Consider the following 22,848-nt stretch of genomic DNA (forward strand, 5'->3'; position numbering starts at 1 on the left):
CAATTCAGGACAATGTAAAACAAACAGACCGTTTACAACTCAGAGCAAAAACATTTTAGGATTAGATGTGAACTGCATGCAGCACCTGCCCCACTGTCCACAGCCAAAAAATAATGCCATGAACCATGGAAACAGGCAGGAGATATTACCTGATGCTGAGAATATATGTCTTTATGTACAGGGGACAAACTTGCTCCACACCCCATCAGCTGCAAGTGAACAAACAGACCGTTTACAACTCAGAGCAAAAACATTTTAGGATTAGATGTGAACTGCATGCAGCACCTGCCCCACTGTCCACAGCCAAAAAATAATGCCATGAACCATGGAAACAGGCAGGAGATATTACCTGATGCTGAGAATATATGTCTTTATGTACAGGGGACAAACTTGCTCCACACCCCATCAGCTGCAAGTGGACAGATACTCACAGTACCCAGAAGAGCCTACTTAATACCCAGAGCAGCATGGACCCAATTGCCTCTCAAAGGTATGATAATACCAACCAGCTGGCTAGCAACTGGTGTCCCCTGCCCAAACAATGATGCAGGGTATTGGCTTCTGTTCCCTTGATTATCTCAAACATCCCTCTGATGATCCTAGAATTCCATGTAGTCAGTATGCAACCTGGGATACCTATTTACTTGCCTTTCCTCTAAAATACTTCTTTTCTCAAGGTACTAAAAACGGACATGCCAATTTTAAACTCATTTATTTTGCATATTGAGTACAATGCACTTTTTATTTTTCATAGGTTAATGTTTTATAAGCAAAGATAAAATCAAGCACGAAGGTTTACTTTAAGTATACTCAGTACTTAACAAGAGAAAGACAATTTAATTTGCACACTACCCTTCAAATATTGCTGATCAATTATGGTTATTAGATCTTTCCCAGGTAGAGGCACACGAGCTGAAAATTGGAAGCTTTGTTCGCTATTTAAGATATCACTCAGCTTTCACTCATTCAAGTCATACTACATCAGCTCAGAAGCTGTCTACACTGTTGTTGCTACTTTCAAGAACATGGAATCAGAGAAGCACTTACATTCATTTTATCCAAGTGAAGACTAAGATAACATTTCCATCTACCTACCCACAGAAGAGATTCCTGAGGACAGGGAGCTCTTCAATGAGAAAAAAATTTTTTTTTACTAGATCCTGAATTTATATAGATTTGTTTTTACTAGGAATAAACCAGAAACTTGTTAGCAAATGTGATGATGACTTAATTTTCCTAAAGAAATTCATAACAGAACATCATGCATTTTGCAGGGAAGACCTTAGAAAGAAAGGGACTAATTTTGTGAAATTACAAGAATCCACCCCAAAATTCTGAAAATGCAGATACAATGTGTTTGTCAACTCTAAATATATTTAAATTGTCTTGATATTTAATATTTTTTTAGGATGGTACAATTCAATATTCTGTTCTTAGCAATTATTGTAAGGAATACAGATAAGCTCACAATACAACTGAGACAATAGGGGGCTTAGTGCAAAAAAGAGTCTCCTTTGTATGAGGCCTATTCTTTGTGGACAATCGTATCAAGCTGTGCTGTGCTAAAAATTACAGTCAGCTTCAATCCATATTCAAAGGAATTTTAAAAGTAGTGAGCATACTCTGGATCTACAAAAGAAGTTTGGACTACATCTATTCCTACTCTGCTGTGCATACTCCTTCTGAAGCAACCAATTATGTCCTAGACTGAATTTCATTTGGTTCATTCCAAAGAGAGGAAGGGCTCTCAGAAGAATTAACAAGAAGAAAGGTTGAAACAGAAACAGAGTTAGAATAGCTAGCACCATGATCCCACCAGGCATAAAAGAGATATAAAAGAACAGTTCCATCCAGTGCATTTTCAGAAAAGCTGAGTTTTAATACCTAGTCACAGAGTGGCAGATCAAATATTTACTTGCAATAAATTAGTTCCTTCAGTTTTAGAAGTAATTTACCTTCATTCATGCATACCTCTACTCATAGTGGGTGAGGGTAAGTGGAAAAAAACAACAGCAAATGACAATCCAGTCAGACTGTACCTTGACTAAATGCACCATAGCATCCTCAAAGAAAACCATGTCCATTCCAGTACCACGAACACTCGCATTGTATGCCTGCAAAAATTTATTTAAATGATTCTGTAGCTGATGAAATGAGGAAATTGGCTCATAGATTTTGGGAATATCTAAATTCACTTCCTCTGGTTTTTCACCTAGAACAAAATACAAGTAAAAAAACCTTAGCATTTTAAAAGATTGTCAAAGGCTCAATGTGATAAGTGAAGGTAAATAGAAGTCTCTAACCACCCAGAATCAGGTTTATTATACACAATATTACATATTAGTTGTATATATGAGAGCACTGAGTACACTCTATCTACAAGGAATTTTAAGTTCAGCTACTTAATCCTCAAAGACAAAATCAGAAAAAAACTAAGAAGCATCTGAAAACTGAAGCTGAAAAAAGTAAGAAGCATCTACATCTGAAACTTGAATGATTAAAATATGATACTTACTTAGGTGCTAGAAGCCTAACCAGCACCACAGAATGAAATTAAATAAATATTGCAGTTAAAAATTTAAAATAATCTTTTTTTGTAAAAGAATGATCTAAGTTGATCATTGCACTAGAAAGAAATATACTCCTAAAATTAAGAATTCCCAAAATGGAAAAGTAAGTGCACTGTGAAAAAGGAGTTTCATTAGCTGATCTGAAAGCCACAAGGAACTGTCAACTCTTCCTCACCCAAAGAAAGAAGGTAACAGTGCTGTTGCCTCATCTATCCATTCATAAGCTTAATCATGCTTAAAGGTGATACGCCTTCATTTGAAAGACTTCTTACAGCAAATAAAAACCAGAAAGGCTGAGATTGGCATGGACTTCTGGAGGTCATCTGGCCTATCCCCTCTGCTCAAGATGGGTCACCTAGATCTGGTTCCCCAAGACCACGTCCATATGGGTTATGGATTTCTCCGAAGAGACATATTCTGGGCAACCTGTACCAGTGCTGTCACAATGAAAAAAGTGTTTCCTGATGTTCAAGCCCTGAATTAGACTCTATGCAGTATGTCCATGCCCCTTCTGTACTGCAGAGTCCAGACCTGGACACAAGCACTCCAGGTGTGGTCTTACCAATGCTGAATAAAGGGAAAGGATCACCTCCCTTGACCTGCTGGCTACATAATGCAGTCCAGGATGTCACTAGTTTGTTTTCTTTCCCTGCAAGGGCACACTGCTGACTCATGTTCAATTTAGTGTCCACCAGCACCCCAGGTCTGTTTTTGCAAAGCTACTTTGCAGATGAGTGACCACCAGTATATACTGGTGCATGGGATTTTCCTTCCCAGGTCCAGGACTTTGCACTTCCCTTTGATCAACCTTATGAGTTTCTTGTTAAAGTCCATATGGATGACAGCACAACCTCTGGCACATCAACCAGCAATCCTAGTTTTGCATCATCTAGCAACTTGCTTGAGACTGCATTCTGCCCCATCACCCAGATGACTAATGACAATGTTGAAGATGACTGGACCCTGTATTGACCCCTGCAGACCACCACTGGTGGGAACTAAACAGAAGAAAAATTGCCATAAAACTACAATCTGAATATATATAGTTTAAGGAAATTGCCTTTTACCATAGAACCAAATCTGTCAAAATACAAGGATCACTAATCCTCATTCAGCTGCCCTTTGTATTACATTCTGTGTATGCCTGAAGTCATCTTAATTTCAGAATTCTATAGTTCTGGGTTGTTCCTGCATATGAACACTCCTCTAGATTAAGATCTAATTAAATCAACTGTATTTTTATTTTAACCTGCAAAAGTACTGGTTAAACAAAAGGAGTATTCCAGGTGGAAATAATTTTCTTACAAGTTGAATAAGACCTACCTGGATATAAATACAGACCTAGAAATCCCATTGATATAATTATGGACTTAGAAATGCAATCAATACAGCTGGTAACACAGACTACCTTCAAAGTCACTGGACAAAACAGACACCCTTGATGCATAAATTTACTATGGATTTTTAAGACATGTTTGTCTTAGCATCTATGATTATGCTATCCCCTTCCCTATACTTGTTATCTCCAAGCTTATCAGAGTTCATCTTTACCAGTTCTTGCAGGTGTATCCCTTAAGAAGTCAACAAAGAATGCATCTATGTCATGACCCAGGAAAGCTTTTGTCTCTTCAAACTCCTCCTCAATGAGTTTTGCCACAGCTGCGTGAAACCAATTAACATCTTCTGATGTTGTGAAACGATCAGCAATAACACACTTACATTCATGCTTCCACAATTTTATCAGCACCTATATGCAGGGGAAAAAAAAAAGGCATCTCAAAGATTCACAGAATTGATCAGGTTAGAAGGAACCACAGTGGGTCATCTGGTCCAACCTCTCTGTTCAAGCAGGGTCATCCCAGAGCACATGGCATAGGATTGCAAAAGGACAGTTCCTGAATATCTCTAGTGCAGGAGAATCCACAACCTCTCTGGCCAGTCGGTTCCATTGCACGTCACCTGCACAGTAAAGAAGTCCTTCCTCATATTCAGGTGGAATTTCCTGTGCATCAGTTTCTTCCTCTTGTCCTACTGCTTGGCACCAACAAGAAGAGCCTGGCTCCACCTTCCCTTCAGATACTTACACACACTCGTAAGGTCCTCTCACTTGTCTCTTCTTGAGGCTGAACAAGCCCAGCTCCCTCAGCCTGTCCTCATATGAGAGAAGCTCCAGTTGCCTAATCATCTTTGTGGCCTTCCTCTGGACCTGCTCCAGGAGCCCCATGTCTCTCTTGTGCTGAGGACCCCATAAGGCTTGCAAAGAAGCTATGCCAACTTAAAAGCCTTGCCTTTATTTATTTAAAAAACATATTGACATTAGTAAAGAAACAATAGTATTCATAAATGATATCTTGAGCTTCTTATTCTGCCCAATAGAAATTTAAGCTTATATTCAGTTAACTGTGCAAGAAGCCTTAATCTAGCATTCCAAATTGAAGTGTATTTACCAATTAAGATTTTATTTCCCTAGCCCTAAAACCATATCCATACCTGGACATATCAGTCTCATGAATAATTTCATGCCAAACAGAGATACAACTCCCAATACTACAGCCAAAGTAGTTAGAGAAGAAAATAAATAAAAAAACTAGTCCTTCTCCACATTCAATATACCTTAGAAGTCCTTCAGTATGGTCACAGGATGGAGAAGTAAAACCTGCCAGGTTCTTAGCACTAACAGAACTGGAGCACTGGCTTTAATCCTATACAACTACTATACAGTAGCAGAAAAAATTCCAAGTACTCCTTGAAGACCTTTTGTTTCAGCCTAAAGCACTTTGTACAGATGACACACACTATGCCAATTCTCAGAGCTAATATGTAAACCTATACAGTCATATTTTGAGCAATTGTTTGTTACACTTCAGAAGACATTAATTGAGTATATATACATATAATCATCTTAGTGCTCTATATTTTTAGCTTCAGAAATTAAAATCAATACTAAAAATTAAATTTAGATGCAGTAGAATTCAGGAGCCTATTCAAAAAGCAGGGATGTACACTAAACATGAAGTGACTATATAACCCAAATGTATAACAAATTGCACATGATTATCATTAACATGCTTTTCCAGCACATCATGTTTCAGAGCTCAAAACTCTAAATGAATTTTCCTTAAAACAAGTAAAAGGGAAATGGTGCATAATGTATTAGGCTTTTCAGGAAGAAAGATGGATTATGGAAAAAAATAATCACTATCACTTGTTACTAGTTCTTCCTTTTAAGTTACAAGCCAGAAATCATTGGTTAGGCAGATATTAGGCAGTGACTGAAAGCCTCAAGACACTAGTGGAGAAGGGGAACTGTTTAATTTTTTAATCAATATATACACAGTTTCATCAAGTTAAAGTAAGTTCATTGCTTCTCCTGATTTATTTGCTCACTTCTTTCAAACAAACTAGCATTTGTCAGTATTAGAAAAAGCAGACAGAAGCAAACTCACATGTCAAATGAAGCAGGTATTTTTTACAGTTTTGAAACAAAGTTGTCATTTCAGCTGGTACTACAAAAACTGGACTAAAACATCTTTGCCTCAAAAATCCACTGAAATTATATTTTTTAAAGCAAACCCAAACACCAGGATATACTCTTCATCCTCTTTCCTATGCTAATTCTACACTAATTCTACCAATTCTACTAATTCACTGATGTGCTGCACTTACCTTTGGTTCATTGATCACTTCTGATGTAGCATTCAGCATTCCTTGCCAAATCCTTGAGAGATCTCGAAGGTTAAAGATATAATGGAACTTGGCCGGTGTGGGCAACATTTTTAGCTTGGTAATCTGCCACAATCTGCGTGTCAGTGGAACCAGTTTGGCTACTGTTTTCTTCACATCATCTGAAAATCCCCGCTCACTACAGTAGTGCCCTTCTCCAATTACACCTGTGAAAAAATATTTGCCAAATTAAAGGGTTTTTGTAATACACACTAGCACAGCACCAAGATAATCTAAAGTTTCTTTTTTTTTTTCAATCATCAAAATCTTTTCCCATTTGTTGAAATGGCTTTCCAATCTTTATTGAAATCTTGATTCACCTGGTCTTAACACTATTCTGCCCCTGCTCACTGGTTATTTAGATTTTAATTAACTGTCCATTAAAATGTTCTTTTTTTTCTCCCAAATTGACTTCCAGAGCCTTTGAATAGTTAATCTCTCCTATGAAACCAATATGATCATATCCTTTGTGAAAGTTTAGTCATGAGTCACTCATTCTTAGTGCCAGTAGCACCTGTGCAACTCTACAGCACTGTCACTAAAACAATGATACCTTCATGTCATTCTAACTAACACTTAGCATACTGACAGATTCAGACATGTGACTGGATGTGAAAAACTTACAGATTAATGACACTGCATGTGGAGAGTGATTACTGAAGGAAAAACTGCTAGTAAGCAAATCAGAGGGAGATTAAGCCTCACTTTTAACCATGTTTATAAATAGAAGGATAAAGAAAAATCAAATTCTGTTTCCAAAAAATGGGAGGGATACAAAGCTAATTTCCCATTACCAAAAATTTTGTCAATGGAAGAATTAGAAGGCAGAGTACAGTTGAACACAGAAAATTGTCTCTTCATCCTCTGTGGAATATCATTGCGACCTCCTCCAGGGTGTATCATGGCAGCCAAAAACTGAATGTCCACAATGTTGGTAAATTCGCCAGGTTTTTCCAGATTATACAGTCCCTTCTGTTCCATCAGCTGCCTAACGATCTCATTAGTGACCTGTAAAATAACCAGGTTTTATATAACAGAATATTATACACACAACTAAATGAAATACAAAACATACTTATATACTTGAAAGACCTAATGAAGAGTATAATATTATTTTCTTCCCCAATCCCCTGCTTATTTGCTTCAGGATAAAAATGCTCTACTAGAAATACGCACATTTTGTTTGCCCTTTTCATTGGTAATATCTATTGGCAAAAATTATAGAAGGAGAGAGGAATCCCTACTTTAGAACTATTAATTTATACTACAATTTATTCACACTTCAGTGCTGCATGATCTCCAGTACTGTTGGAAATACTTCACCCTTTTAACACACATTTATACTACAATTTATTCACATTTCAGTGCTGCATGATCTCCAGTACCGTTGGAAATACTTCACCCTTTTAACACAAAATTTCCAGTTTGTTCTAATAAAGCACGAACTGATGCATCTTCACATGTTACATACGCTATGAAATATTTTGATTAAATTTCCATGTGGAACAATCACAAGTGTGGTTTTTCAAGCTGCAAACATTGAATATTTTCCGTACAAAAGACTGCTAGATACTTTTCTTTAGGCATAAATGGACACCCTGCTTTTCTGTTTGACCGGCTGAAAACACCCCACAGACAGTACATTACACAATTTACTTCTATAGAAATTCTAACATTATCAAATTTACCATCTTCTGACTGATTGAAAAAAGAAGCCAATTTAAAACAGCAGTAAGAAAAGAAAATAATATCTTTTGCATGCTTTTTTCTTCTTTTACAAACTAACCTGATCTCCCCACTCATTTATTACGGGCATGTTCACATCATCAATGAAGACTGTCATCTTTTTGCCTGCAGGTGGACCATAAGTTGTGCCCATGCGCTTATCCACATAACTTTCAATTGTACGCTGTTAAAAAGCAATTAGCAGCATAGTTACAAATATTGATGGTTCTGTCATCCAGAATTTTACTGAGGAAGGTTTAGACAAAACATCGGCTGGAAGTAATTGCACTGGTTCAACTAGAATGTCTGAAATCCTAAGCTATACAGCACTAGGCTGGTATCAGAAAGAACAATATCTAGAGTAGACAACCATGTCTAACAGTTTCATAAATTTAAATACATCAAACTTTTCTTTCATTTCATTCATTTATCAACAAAACTGATGGTTAGCAAGAAAGACTGAATTAAAGATGTGATTCTGGAAGACGTTCCCAGCTACTTCATAAAAGCATACAGTGATAATTAAACTCACTTATATAAATAGACTTGATAAAAAATTTTCCTAATAGTAGACTCACCACTACAGTTCTTCCTATCATCTTTATATCTCTGTTCTTCTTAAGGTCCAGACTTTATTTATTCTATACCAAGTGAAATATACTCCCTGCTAGAGCCACTAGCTTCTGACCTAACTGTGATTTTGTGATTCTGTGAATGCTCACTTAACCATGCATAGTTGTTCTTTAGTATAAACCTAAATATCTGCGCTCCAACACCGTGCCTAAGCTCTTACACAAGTAGCATCAGTTAGACTAGAATTTTAGGAAGTCAGAGTATTTTTAAAGCACATGGGTTGTAACAGACAATGTTTTGGTCTAGGTTTTTAACGGAGACCTGACTGTTAGTCTTGCACATCTATTTCAGATATCTTGACCACTAACAGATTCTCTCCTATCATCAATAAAATCTACATTTATTTTATAAAAATATGTTACTTTTTGTTCATATCCCAATCAACAGAAGGAAAAATACTAAGGAAAAATAGACTAAAATTACATACTTTTATATTGAACATATTAATAGTTTCTATGATGCTATAGAGACAGGTGATATATGAAGCATCAAACTTACAGACAACACTTCTGATTACAGCACATATATTTTATATATATATTGTCAGCAGGTTAAAGACAATTTAAATAATTCAAAGTAGCTCAACAGACATTTAGATAGGCAGTACAGTTCAGGATTTAAGTATTCATAGTTGTATTTAGAGCAGTTGCGCTGCATGTGTTACTTTTTTAATGAGTAATTGAATTTACTGAAATTTGAGTTGCAGACAGCACACTTTTTATGACAGATTGTTGTGGGTAGCACTTATTTTACTTGTGGCGTTTAGTGAAATCTGAGGGAAGTCACTGACAGCTCTTCCCAGTTAGTGAGAACTGATACATTTGACAAAAACATTACACGTGATGAAGAAAATAATATGCATAATTATCCAAGAACAGCTCAATAACTATCGAAGAAGTTGAAGGCAACATGTTTTGTACTGAAATCTTAAATCATGCATTATGACACTTGGACCATTTGAGCAGGTGTTTTCTGTTGTTCATAATCACTTCTCAGAACATTCTCTGAATCCAGTCACATTGTATTAGAAGATTAATGACTACTATACCTGGAAAATTAATGGGGTAGTTGCAGACGAAAAATTCAAACTCTTAGCCATGTGGCTTTCAGGGTTATATTTTGACATAAAACCTTTGATGATAACAGTCTTTGCAGTTCCTTGCTCACCAATTAGTAGAACAGCCTAGAAAAAGCCAATATTGAAATAAGATGAAACACAAGAGCCAGGTGTCTTGGCAAAGGCTCAGCAATCCCATTTAGATTTTAAACTGAAATGAAACTAAAATAGTTATGTAAAGTGAATTCTCAACAAGAGATGAACAGAAGCAAAATAGTTAATGTCTCATAGACTTTTGCAGGTCTCACAAGTTAAAAATATTTTCAGTTAATAGTCACGTCAATCAGCACAATGAAACCAACAAGGAATGGGTTATTCCAAAGAGGAGTTGACTATTTTAAAAAAAGTGTACTGGCTAGAGCCTCAGTATCTGGAATATTTCAATTGTTTATCTGTCACAATTTTGGTGAAGAACAGGGTCACAGAACCTATAGTTACATAAACTCTGTAACTGCTCCGTGCTGGCAGAGTCCATATCAGCAGAGTCCAGCACTGACCACAAGCTTCCCTCTCTCCAACAGGTACATGATAACATTACTTCCATTCTGACCTGTTCACAGCTGTAATTACTGTTATTTCCACTACAGAAAGAAGGGGTGAGGAGAAGACAAAAAAGTCTGGAAGCAGTGAGTACTCAAGAATTAAAGTGTATTTACATGCATGTAGCTCCTAGAAACACCATTTTATATTAAAAACAAATTAAGTTCTTCCTTTTCAATACTATAATATTTCATTTCTAAGTCAAAACCTTTGTCATGTGTACTGTTAGTCCTATTTCAATGTGATATGCAAAAAAAGTACCTTGCCCTGTTTTGCGATGGTTTCAATAAGGAAATTCATTCTCACGTTGTCAACATTAGGCACAAGAATGGAGCCATACTCTGGCATACCACTTCTGGGATATACATACTCTTCAACATGTGTGTTCCAGTGTATCCATTTACCTAATAAGAAGAAAATTAAGTTAATGTTTTAGAAATACATGGCATCATTACTTTCTTTATTTTCCATTCAGTTGACTCCTCTGTCAGTGCCTCTGTCCCACATACAGCAATCCCACTCTGTAAATTCAGGCCAAAATTACATAATCATATAATCATAGACTCTCTCAAGCTGAATCTAAGAGGTGTACTCCTCTTCCCTACATAAATTATGACAAAGGGCTGTCTATCTTTTTTTCACTTGACAATTCATCATCACAAAGTCCATGCAGCTTTCTGGAGCAATATGTCCACATTCTGACTTCTCACTAGAAACAGGGAAAAAGCTTAACACAAGATCACAAGTAAAGCATAGCTGTAAAACAAAAACTGCTAAGGGACACAAAAGAAGGCAAGCGACAAAATACTTCTGAATTAATTCTCTAAAAGTAGAACAATTTAAAAATTGCTTTTAAATTTCACTACGTCACGCAGCTGATTTACTAACCATCAGATGCCACATAATAATCAAACATTGTATCTTCACTGCCTTCTGGGATACAGGGAAGATCAAGCTTTATTGTTGCATGGTTTCGAAGCCAGTACTCCATTCTGCATCTGTCTTCCAGTTCTAGCAATGCTCCTATACTCCACATGAGAGAGAAGACGTACAGCCTTTCCAAGTATTTTGGGGTCAATTCCCCACCTTGCTCCTGAAGGATTGAGTTGGATGGTTATTTTCAACAGCCTGAAAGCTCTATTTGATAATTATTAGTAACATCAGGTTACTTTAGTCTTTTAAACTTCAGTCATGTTTAAATTTACAGATGTCTTCAATGAACAGATGGAATCAATATCAAGTACACCATGAAATATAGGAAAGCACTCTAAAAATATCACTTTTAATCAGGCATTACAGCATTTATCTGTTTAAATTCCAGTTTATAATCTGATAACAATCCATTAAAAAAAAAGGAAGCTCTGGTCTGATGTGTACTACCTGTCACTGCTTAACATCAAATTCAAATGTGAGATTATGAGAGAAGACATCCTAGCTACGGCTTTCTAAAGAAAAAGAAGGTACACCTTGCATCTCCATTGATAATCCAAGTCATCAAAGAATCTCCTCCCTACATGACTTCATGACTTAAAACTTTCTCCATTAGATGAAGCAAATATTTAAAAATAAAATCCACACTACTTACCTTAGGTGGGATAAGGCCCTGCAGCATATTAATGCTCTGCATAATCACAAAGGCTTCCAACATCTCAGTCTTGTAATGCAGAGACTGAATGCTGAAACGGTATAAGTCTGGGAATGATGAAGAATACAGCTGACGCAGAATTTCAGCTTCTTGGAAGGAACATCTTTTCAAAAATCCCTGTTGCAAAGTATGTCAAGAAAACAAATTTAGTTCCCAATCGAAGTCTCAGAAAAATAAAATATAGTAATTCAAAATGTTCAGCAAGCACGGAAAGCTGATTTCTTGGAGATGTAGGGTCTATTTCTGCTATTGCCTCTCTTGATTTTTCTAAAAAAGGGAAGAAAACTAGAATTAAATGCTGAAGGTTTTGTTGAAAGATATTACTATGGAACATTGGTTAGATTCTTGGGAACTTTTGTATTTCATCTCTACAAAGATTTTTGCTACTTGAAAAAAAAAGTATGCTCAAGTCTCAAAATGCATCATTCACTATATCATTACCAGCATTCAGTCAAGATTAGGATTTATTTTTACCAGGTTTTGGAAAATGAAAGATGATATATAAAGAAAAAATTACTTAAAAATCACTTCGACATTTCAGTATGTTATAAGCTGGTTTTGACTCTAAAACACACCTAAAATAAGTTCCGTTTTTCTACATTATTCATTCCATGTCAAAAAGAGAGTAACTACTGCTTAATTTTAAGAAATATCAAGAGAACTTTTCTTTTCTTGAGGATTTCAAGATTCCTGAATCAACTTGTTTACACTTTCGTCTTCCTTGGTGTGAAGCTGTACTAGGGGCTGCCAGGAGTTGGTATTTTAACAACTGAGTTGTTCTTCAATTACACAAAACATTTTGAATATTATATTTGCCCCAAAGTGGAACAGCCATGTTTTTAAACATATAATATGTTATCTATGTTCCCTTAAAAATTATTTACTCATAATTATATTAACTCCAGAAACATTGCTATATTAACTACGGACCTATAAGTTTATACAGTGTAAAAGCTATTTCATAGCAAAAAGCACAAAAAAAGATCCTAAAGTAACAAAAGTGATTTGCTGAATAAGTAACCAGTAAAACTTTCAATATATAAACAATCACTTAGCTATTGCACCTCAAGGATAGGACTCCAGTTGAGAACTGAGGAGCTCATGAATACCATCCCATTTCTTGAAACTGTTGCTGGAGAAGCATTATCAATGTTATGAGGTTCAAAGACTATTTTGCAATTTGGTGCCATAGGTATCCGATCACCATTTGCTAGTGTTAGAGTTCTGTTGTCATCCAGGACAGAATTAAGGTTCTCAATCCAAATAGCATCAACTGGACCATCAAGAACTATCCAGATGTGGTCACCTACAACCCAAAATAAGAGACAGAAAATGTTACGGAGGAAGTTCTAGTTTCTTTCAAGGACCAGTTTCTTATCTCTGCAAACAAACTTTGAAGTAATTCTGAATTCATGCACAGAACTAGAATCTCAGCTTTAAATACAATTACCATTTCCATCACTCAATCAAGTATATAATTTTGTCACTTATTGCTAATAATTATCCATTGCTCAGTATATAAAGTGTCATCAGCATAAGTCATCAGTTTATACTAGTCTGAAAGAGTTTTACTTAAAAATAATAATAAATTAGGTTTACTTCAAGTTACATACAAAAAAATAAATGAAACAACAACTATAAAACTATTTAAAACCAGCATCAATTTGTTTCCAAAGGGTTTGTGTAAATGTAGAGAAATTAAATGGAAGGAACACTTGAAAAATCACTCCTTCAAATGGCATGCTTACTGTCACAAGTAAAAGAGGTCATTAGGGGAAGATTCTTGTGGTTTGTTCTACTTGTGAACTCGATCCAGCTCCCTTTTAAGTTTTTCCATTGCTTTCCAATTTGTAAGAGAAATGTATCTTAAAGCCTACCCCTGTTTCCTAAGTGGGTCTGGGTCTGTTTTGCTCACACCACTTCGATACTGAGCAACAGGCTCTGGCTAGAAAGAGATCCCACCCTGGCTTCTGGCTCCCCATCCCTTAAGGAGCAGACAGCCCTGCTGTGCAATACTAAATAGCCCTTTACTCAGAGATGGTCCCACTCTCATCTGCCTTCAGAGTTCTTACTATCCAGGCCTAGGTGGCTTGGAGAATTGCTGGGTATGAACCAAGGAGCTTCCAGATGATAAACTGAATTCAGAGGCCTCTTACAGCAACAGTTCAGGCATCTGAGGCATGAGATGGCCTGGAGTTTGATTCATAAAATACATTACAGAATTGCTGCCAAGAGTGAATCTGGGGAAGTCATATGAGTGTGCTAATTTATATTTCATGTTGAAAGGAAAAACAAAAATAAAATAAATCAGCAGTTAATGCTATGCTAGATTCTCAAGGGTGCTACATTTCTAGATTTGAAACAAACTCAACAAAATCAAACTAAAAACTATTTTCAATTTTAAAAGTATCTGTATTCTTAGAGACTAAGAATTTTTGTATGAAAACAGTGCAACAAATGTTAGGATTTTCTGTTATTTCACCCTTTAGTCCTTAAGGCCTAATGGCAATATCTTATCCTAATTTTCAGACAAAACAAGGAAGAATCCATCTAGCATCAAACTATAAAAGTCACTCTAAAAATATATGCCAGCTGTGTTTTAGGCAGAAATTGGTTGCCTTTAGAGATGTGCCATCTGAGACGGACTATGGCATGGCAGGGCTAGCTAGTATGACACAACTGTTAAGAGTCATTCCCTTTTAATATGGCAGCTGGAGAACAGGTAGAAATTCCAACAGCACCGAATTTTTTATAGTACACCAGTACTGGGGGAACATATACAAGGGACAGAAGTTCTTGCAGCAATTTTCCAATGCTTCCATTTAAGTTATAAAAAGAAAGAAAAAAAAAAAGTCTGCTAATGTGCTTTAGAGAGATGTCCTGCAGCTTGTTTTGTCTCTTGTTTTGTTTTGGAGGTAAGTGTTTTTCACTTTACCTTTCTTGGCTCTTAAAGTTTTTCTCCAGAGTGCTGAAAATATTCCATCTGTCCAATCATTTGTTGCCACATCGAGACGTCCAAACATTTGCGAAGCAGTTATAGCTTTAGGATTCATTCTCATTTCACGATGTGGCTGTCCACAATCTATGAAGGCAGATCAGCAGTTAGTTTTGGTATTTCTTTTCAGCAGTCAGAGAACTTTGACAAAGTCAAAACCATTACACACAAATGTACGCTTTAATATGAAATCACATTTATAAGTTGTGTATTTACGTGGAAAACTTATCTCTTCCTATGCATTAACGTTTATTAATTGGAGCCATCAAAACAAAGTAGAACAAAGTTCTGAAACTTTTGAAAGTACAATTCACATTTCATAGCTTCGTTGGGCACAGGAGAGTCGCAAGATGAAATTTATTCAAGGTTTAGTTTAGTATTTTGAAGGCCTACCAAGCAATAGAGCTTTAAAGCATTTGGTTTGGATACATATTTTTAAAACTCAATGACTAAATACAAGACAGATGCTCCACATGATTGTTTTTAATTTTGCCCCACTGTGCATTTGCATATGTCTTGGAACAGGTAAGGTATATGATCTTGGCATATTCCTGCAAATTTTCTTGGGCAGCTAAATTCTATCTCGCCATGCCATGATCATATGTTCTTTATATTTTCCGCATTAACAACAGCTTAAAAACTCCTATGCCAAGCATCTTTATAAAACCCAATATTAAAACTTAATCAGGAGCCAGTAATAAGGTTTTGCAAGAAAGAGCTAAAAAAGGGACTTATTTTAAAATATCTTTATTATAATTAGAATTCACTAACAGGTAAGATAGAAGCCTGACAAATAATGTAGTTTAACATTTCATGAGGTTGTGTGAGAAGATCAGCTTTTAAAAAGTATTATGGTGGCTTTATTTTGGTAATAGTTCATATTTCAGAGCTAGAAAAAAGTCAGAAAATAGTATAATGCAATTATTTGTTCTTTCTCCTTTTTTTTCCTAAATGGAACAGTTATTTATGCTGCAAGGCAGAGCTTACAGTCTCTCTTAAGCACAGAAAGGTACTGCATGTATGCAAGATTCACTGAACTACTTTTTACAGAAACATTTCTGGAAAATTGTATAAGCAGCTTGTGAAATAGAGTAACACTAGCTTACCTCAAAAGATATGTTTTTTAACCCTCAGCTATGATCTTTTAGTTTAATAAGGTCAAACAGATGTTCTTCCACTAATATTTTTGTTTAGAAGTACAGAGTACAAAATACCCCCACACTCCTCAAGCCTCTAGCCAGGACACAAAATGAATACCCTTGAAGACCTTGTCACTGGATCCAGGACACAACCAGGAACTATCTCCTAGCAGTAAGAAATGATAGAAGTAGTTATTTTATACTGCAGATAAAGACCCTGTACTGTAATTGTGTTCAAAAAGAACTAAATACTTATGATTAGGGAAAGGTTTTAGCATTACCTTAGCCAAACCCAGGAGATGCTTTAATCACTTGTCTGAGTTGCCTACCTAGATGTTTCTAGAATAAGAACTTCCAATATAAGTATCATACTATTAAAAATAGGACATGAAGTACTACTACAATAATTAGTATCTCCACACACAAACTGATTATTCCAGTAATATATACTCACAGTGAAGCAACTGAGACTTCCTGTGAAGAAACAATGTGGTTTAAGAGGACAACAGTTCAATAACAGTTAACAATATAAATACTCACATACCTGTCATTGCTTTCATTAAAGTGTGGATGCAAGTAGTTTTTCCTGCACCACTAGGTCCTAGTGTCATCAATCCATGCCTTACTCTCTGGGTTTCAAAAAGCTGGATAACTTTCAGTTTCCAAGGAGGATGACAAACAAGTCCAGCTTCCTCCACCTAGAGATAGTGATAGAAAATCAAATTACTTTTATTTTAGTGCACAAGATATTTTGATATTTTAAAAATATGTCTTCAGCAGACTACCACACTCTTTGTAAAGGCATTGTGTACAATGAATTGTTGGAAAAAGAAGAGATATTTGGTATTCAAACAGGTATTCAGAAGAATTAAAAAAAAAAATACATAAACCATCCTTTATTTTTTAGTTCTTCTTAAATTTAAAACATCATTTTAAGGAAAAGGTAAGAATTCTAGAAACACTCTTGCTAGTAATGTCTTTCATAGCTACACAGCATTTACACTTGCTTCTCAGGAGTGCTGACTTTTTATGATGATGATGACTTGTGTTTCTAAATGCTTACAATATCCAAAAGTTTTCTGTTAAACATTCTCAAATATTTCTCAGTGTACAGACAGGTCTTTGAGTAGCTTCTTAATATCACCCTTCCAGGAAAAATCATGAGGCTTTAGAATCAAATGCCATGAGCCTGTTAATGTCTTTAAGGTTGGAACTAGTAAAATGTAGTAATCTCCCTATAATGGTATTGCTTTTGCTTGTGAAAATTACTCTGCTTGAAGTGAACAAGAAAGTATTTAGTCAATACAGAAAAGCTAAGGATTCCTTGCACACTGTTTTTGACAGTCAAAAAAACTTTCTAGAACTTCAAGATCATGTTATGCAGGGTTTTAAATTTTGTTCAACACAATTCTCAGAAACTATTATCACTAAAAAGAGGACTAACCTTTTACTGATAACATAATTACTATCACATAGTCAGTTAGAACCATGAAACTAGCACTACCACTTGCTATATTAAGTTGCATATTGAAGCTCATGTCAGTTCAACTTATTTATCTCTCTTGGCTTGGAAGCCAAGAACAGAAGGCAGAACAAGATGAATTCACCAACAGCAACAATGAAGTATATGCTGCCACCAACTCCTCATCATTATGAGGAAGACCACTGTTAAAGCAATGGAGTTTGCAAAGCACAACGAAAACATCATATGATCCATTTTCAAGGATACACAATAAAATTCTGTTATCATTTACATTTTAAAAACTCTTGCAGTTGATACCAAACCAGCCAAGTTGCCTTTCTTTCCAGTATACAATACAGCTTGTTTCCAGAGTCAACATATATATAATATATACAGTAATATATTCAAAATCTAATACAAGAGAATATATTTGAACCAATTTCTTTCTTCACATAAAAGAAGATGGTCATGTTAGCTATTTCTTCACTCTAAACCAAAGTCATCAGTGGAGACTTATCTTTTCTTAACAATTTCTAGCAGTCATGGATTTTATAACAATCTTGTGGACTAGATACTTCCTTTATCAATAAAAAAGTATGTTCACAAGCAGACTTGACATGTTAACAGTTGTAATACATAGTGGGTCTGGTTGGGATGAAGTTAATTTTCTTCAGAGTAACCCATATAGGGCTATGTTTTAGATCTGTGATCAAAACAGTATTGATAACACTCCAGTGTTTTGGGTATTGCTTAACTGTGCTTCGTAGCATCAAAGCCTTCATTTCTCACACTGCCCCATCCATAAGAAGGCTGGTGATGTGGAAGAGGTTGGGTGAAGTGATAACATTATGCTCAGCAATAAAACTGGTGGGGAGTTTCTCTGAAGTAGCCATTGCTTAGGGACAGGCTGGGAATCAGTCTGCTGGTGGTCAGTGACAGTTTTTGCATCACTTGTTTCTATCTGTTTTTCTTCATTTATTAAACTGTCTTGATCTAGACCCATGAGCTTTTATTCTCTCCCTTTTACCCTTCTGAATTGCTCCCCTGACCTGCTGGTGAAAAATAAGCAAGGGACTGGCTGTTGGCTCAGCTGCCAACTGGGGTCAAATCACCACAACATATAGAAAAAAATGTTTAATTTAATTAATTAATATTTCTTCAATACATTTTGCTCTTGAACTTGATTCAGTCTTAACCAAACTGTTTTCGTTATATTGAGTCAATACAGCTCTGAAAACACAAAAAGCTCTATTCAGTAAAACGTATTAACGTATCAAGACATGCAAGACAGCCTACCATTTCTGGTTTCTCCAGATTTCTCAGACTTCTACAGAAGCTTTAGCAATATGAGAAAAATATGACAAAATAAGCTAACCAAATTTTCAAAAACTGTCATAGTACTAAAAGGGCTCTATGAGATCCCTAAATCTGAATTTTCGATAAATTTTGCTTTCCATAACATAATCACTGTGCCTAAAACTCTTCAAATTTTCAGCACTGCTTCAGTATGGGCTGGAATTACACCTTACTTAGAAGCAAGTGGTAATAGTTTGTTGTTAAAATAGTTGACAGTTTCTATGTTTGGCTTTACAGGTCACCAACAGTAGAGCTATGAAGACTTCTTTTTCATTTACTAGGAAATAACAATTTAAAGCATCACAGACAAGTCATTTATAGTTTCTCATAACTAAAGCTTCATTTCTGAGTCCTTTTCAAAAGTAAACTGTATCAACAATAGTTTTATAAATATTACCTGATAATTCAACTCTTTCTTGCTAGGAAAGCCAGAAGCAGACTTCTTTATTTATATCTAATCATGTTAAATATAAGTAAATGAAAAGTCATAAACTCAAGTTCTTGAGAAATGTGTTTCTCATTTCAAATTTCATTTCTGTTTTTTTTTAATGCAGATTTTTGATTTTTTAAAAAATTATTTCTCTGTGTAACTATTAATTATTGAAATTCTTAATGATAGACTAAGAAAAGTGATCATTTAAGTGTGCATATTTCATTAGCCTTCTATATCTGATATTAAATCAGATATAGATCTAATACATCTATAAGATATAACTGTGATATATGATTGATATATAACTGATATTCTTAAATTGGCTCTATTGAAATGTTACAAACATCTAATGGGAAATTAAATGAAGACAAAATCATTATAGGTAAATCCTTTCTCAAGATCATGTTCCAATTGTTAGGTTTTACATAAACATTAAATCCTGGTTCACACAAGGCAAGCTTACACACGCACATCTTTTAAACTGGACCCCACAAATGACTCACATGAAAACCACAGGACACTATAATCACAACGCAGTGACCTCCTGAAGAATAAGTTTAATAATATTATGTCAGTGGTAAAGATTTATGGAAAAGCTTAATCTCCCTCTAAATATTAAAACATAATATTACCAGCTGGACAGATTCAAAACCAGTAATTTTCTTAGATGTCACATCATTATAGCTATGCCACAGCAGCACAGGTCAAGAGAAACATCACCTGTTTGTCAATGGCAGCTTCAAGTTCAGGATAGCCTACTTTATCAAGCTGGATATCTGGAAACAAGTCTTCAATTAGACTCAGGAATAGGGGCTCATCTTCATCAATCTAGAGAAAATCAGCAAAAACAAAAAGCCACACAGTTTAAAATCTATTTTATTTATTCTATCGTCTTTTAAAAAATCCCTAACTCCTGCAGAGCTAAAGAAATATTTGGGAACATAAGGAAACATCTAAGGTAATCCTCTAGGTGCTACACACTAGCAGGACACAGCAGGAAGTGATCATGTGATGCTTCCATTAATCAGAAGTTATTGAAAGTAACATACAGACTAAATTATTAAAGTAGATTTTAGCAATAACATTTATTTACAGAAGTAGACAATTATTTGTCTAAGATGCTAAAAAAAAAGATAACAAATATTTAAGGTCAAAGTTTCTAAAGAAGTTACTACATAGACATTTTGTCACTTAGTTCTAAAGGTAGCAGAGGAAATATGAAAAAAATACTTTGAACAATTCAAGATTCAACCCGGGAAGGAAGCCAAGAAACACACATCCCCTTGCTCACTCCATCCTCAGCCCCATACAGGGTGCTATGAACAAAATTTTCTCTATCCCAGGCAAAACATTCCATTCAGAGAACAGAACATTCCCAGACTAGCTTCAGCGTGAAGGCCACATCCAATCTTCTAGTGATCATGTAGATCCAAAGTGCAGTTTAAATAATTTATCAGGCCCTCAGAACTTACTAGTTTAGACAGGTTCATATCTCTCAGCACACGCATGACAATGGTAGATTCAGTATCTGTGGGATTTGCTCTTTTTGCTGCTCCTAATGTACGTAGCACAGACAGTATATTCCGCAAACCAAAATCATAATGCACCTAGAAGATATGTGAAGTATATGAAAATTTTCCCCAAGTTAACAGGAATGAAACAATTCTTATTTACTATTTTAGATATGGATATGTAGGAGAAGTGGTACTTGTGGTTCAAATGCCCTCAAACATCCAATAACTAGTCTTTAGTGGGATGACTATGGGTGACTTCATTCTCCAACTCTGCTACCATTTACTAAACTGAAAGGTGTGGCAGAAAAAAAGAAATGCAATCATAAGTCTTTGAATCAAGACAAGGCTCCCAAGGACTATTAGGAAATACTCTATCAGTATTATTTTGAATTCTCTGTGGTCCTCGGAAACTGACTTTGAGAAACATGCTAACAAGCATAGGCAGCACAAACCAAATGCCTCTCAATCCACTCTATAAGACCAGCTAGTATACAAGCCCTTTATTTGTCTCAATCAACACCATTCATTAAAGCTAAATCTTCGAAATAAGCAGTGTTCTGAATGACAGTGCCACTCCTGTACCAGCAACTTGTAGCAGGAGTTAATCCTCCAGGAGAGCAGAGGGCTGCATTACTAAACCACAAGTGCCATTTATCTTACTTAGAGAACATGAACTTCCATTTTCTTCACATGAATACTTGGTGGTATCATTTTCCCCTAAGATAACTCTACCTCATATGAACATAATCACCTGCTTTGACAGTTGTTCTTCACACAGCTTGTACAAGGTAAAGAACTTCCTTGCCAATACAACATTAGCAATGAAACCACAACTAGCCAATTTAACACGAATTATGATTTGACGATCAGGAACCATCATAGCCACTGAACGGAAATTGATCTTCAAGTTTTCAGGAAGTTCTTGCCGTCCAGCATATCCTGGATTCTGGAAGGAAAAGCAGGTTTTGAAGTTGAGTGCACCTTGCACAAACAGAAGAATCAGCAAAGGAACATGTAATCAGATAGCTAAAAGTAATTTTTTTGCTTTAAACCACATGTAAAAATTAATTGCCATGCAGATTTACCACCATATCTCTACAGAACGTTTCCCTCCTTTACATCCATGAGACAAGTAAAATGTTACACCTAAACACTTCAAACCTGAGTTTGTCTTATAGGTCCTATTTTTGGTGTCTACTTCTACCTGTATCTCTGTGGTGATTTTTCTGTACTTTTAGCAAAACATACTTTGGGAACCAGAACTTGGCATGTCGGAAGCAATCTGAAATTGAGATAATGACTTGTATTTATAATGCTGACTGCATTTGATAATTGCATATGCTTGATGTTATTGAATCAAGACCCTGTAAACTGTCTTCGCAGTAATGCTCAATGTTCTCAAACTATCCGTGAGTTAGTTCTAAGAACTGACTCCGGTAAGAGTTAGAAAGTACATTTAACATTCCAGGTTAGACTCAATTATTATACAGTCATCACTGGCCTATTAGAAACTTACTGAATACCTACCATAGTAAGAAAGATGCCAAATTCTGGGCTCATTTCCACATTGTCTCCATCAGTAAAAATAAAGCTTTTTTTACGCTCCTTCTTACATGTCAACACAATTGCTATTTGCTGTGCAGCTACTGATAGCACAGGTAAATCAATACGATTGAATTCATCAAAGCAACCCCAGGAGCCAGACTGAGCAAGACCTATGAAGAGAAAAGGAATTAAGCATATGACCATTATGTTGTTAACCCTTTTTTGATGCAATTTGCAATTCAACAAACAGGTTAATCTACCTCAGGGGAAAAACCCAAACAAAACAAAAAGAAGTTTTTATTTTTGAGGGTTGAGAAAGGGACAAAGAGAAGAGTTTTAATTCTTTTTCAAGAATTTACAAGTTCCAAACTTCCTTAAGAGTGTCTAGGATACTACATCCTTTGATTTCTGCTCCTTTTCCCAGTATCTTGAATGTTTTCCTGTTCCTCTT

At 35.7% G+C, this 22,848-nt stretch overlaps 1 protein-coding gene across 1 annotated transcript in view; it reads right to left on the reverse strand.

The window, feature by feature from the left end:
• LOC103798160 (dynein heavy chain 5, axonemal-like) overlaps positions 1 to 22,848 on the reverse strand; it is a gene marked incomplete at its 5' end in the record, with an annotated part of 107,827 nt that overhangs the window by 37,522 nt on the left and 47,457 nt on the right. Inside the window, 16 exon segments of the mRNA XM_009070408.1 lie at positions 2,040 to 2,212; positions 4,122 to 4,317; positions 6,237 to 6,460; positions 7,088 to 7,301; positions 8,080 to 8,202; positions 9,700 to 9,834; positions 10,570 to 10,712; positions 11,197 to 11,401; positions 11,894 to 12,070; positions 13,018 to 13,259; positions 14,889 to 15,035; positions 16,632 to 16,785; positions 20,059 to 20,166; positions 20,811 to 20,945; positions 21,604 to 21,798; positions 22,380 to 22,567. Of these exon segments, the coding sequence (XP_009068656.1) occupies positions 2,040 to 2,212; positions 4,122 to 4,317; positions 6,237 to 6,460; positions 7,088 to 7,301; positions 8,080 to 8,202; positions 9,700 to 9,834; positions 10,570 to 10,712; positions 11,197 to 11,401; positions 11,894 to 12,070; positions 13,018 to 13,259; positions 14,889 to 15,035; positions 16,632 to 16,785; positions 20,059 to 20,166; positions 20,811 to 20,945; positions 21,604 to 21,798; positions 22,380 to 22,567 (2,759 nt within the window).

This window comes from Acanthisitta chloris, unplaced genomic scaffold (genome assembly GCF_000695815.1).
Source record: "Acanthisitta chloris isolate BGI_N310 unplaced genomic scaffold, ASM69581v1 scaffold1562, whole genome shotgun sequence".
NCBI classification, from domain to species: Eukaryota; Metazoa; Chordata; class Aves; order Passeriformes; family Acanthisittidae; genus Acanthisitta; species Acanthisitta chloris.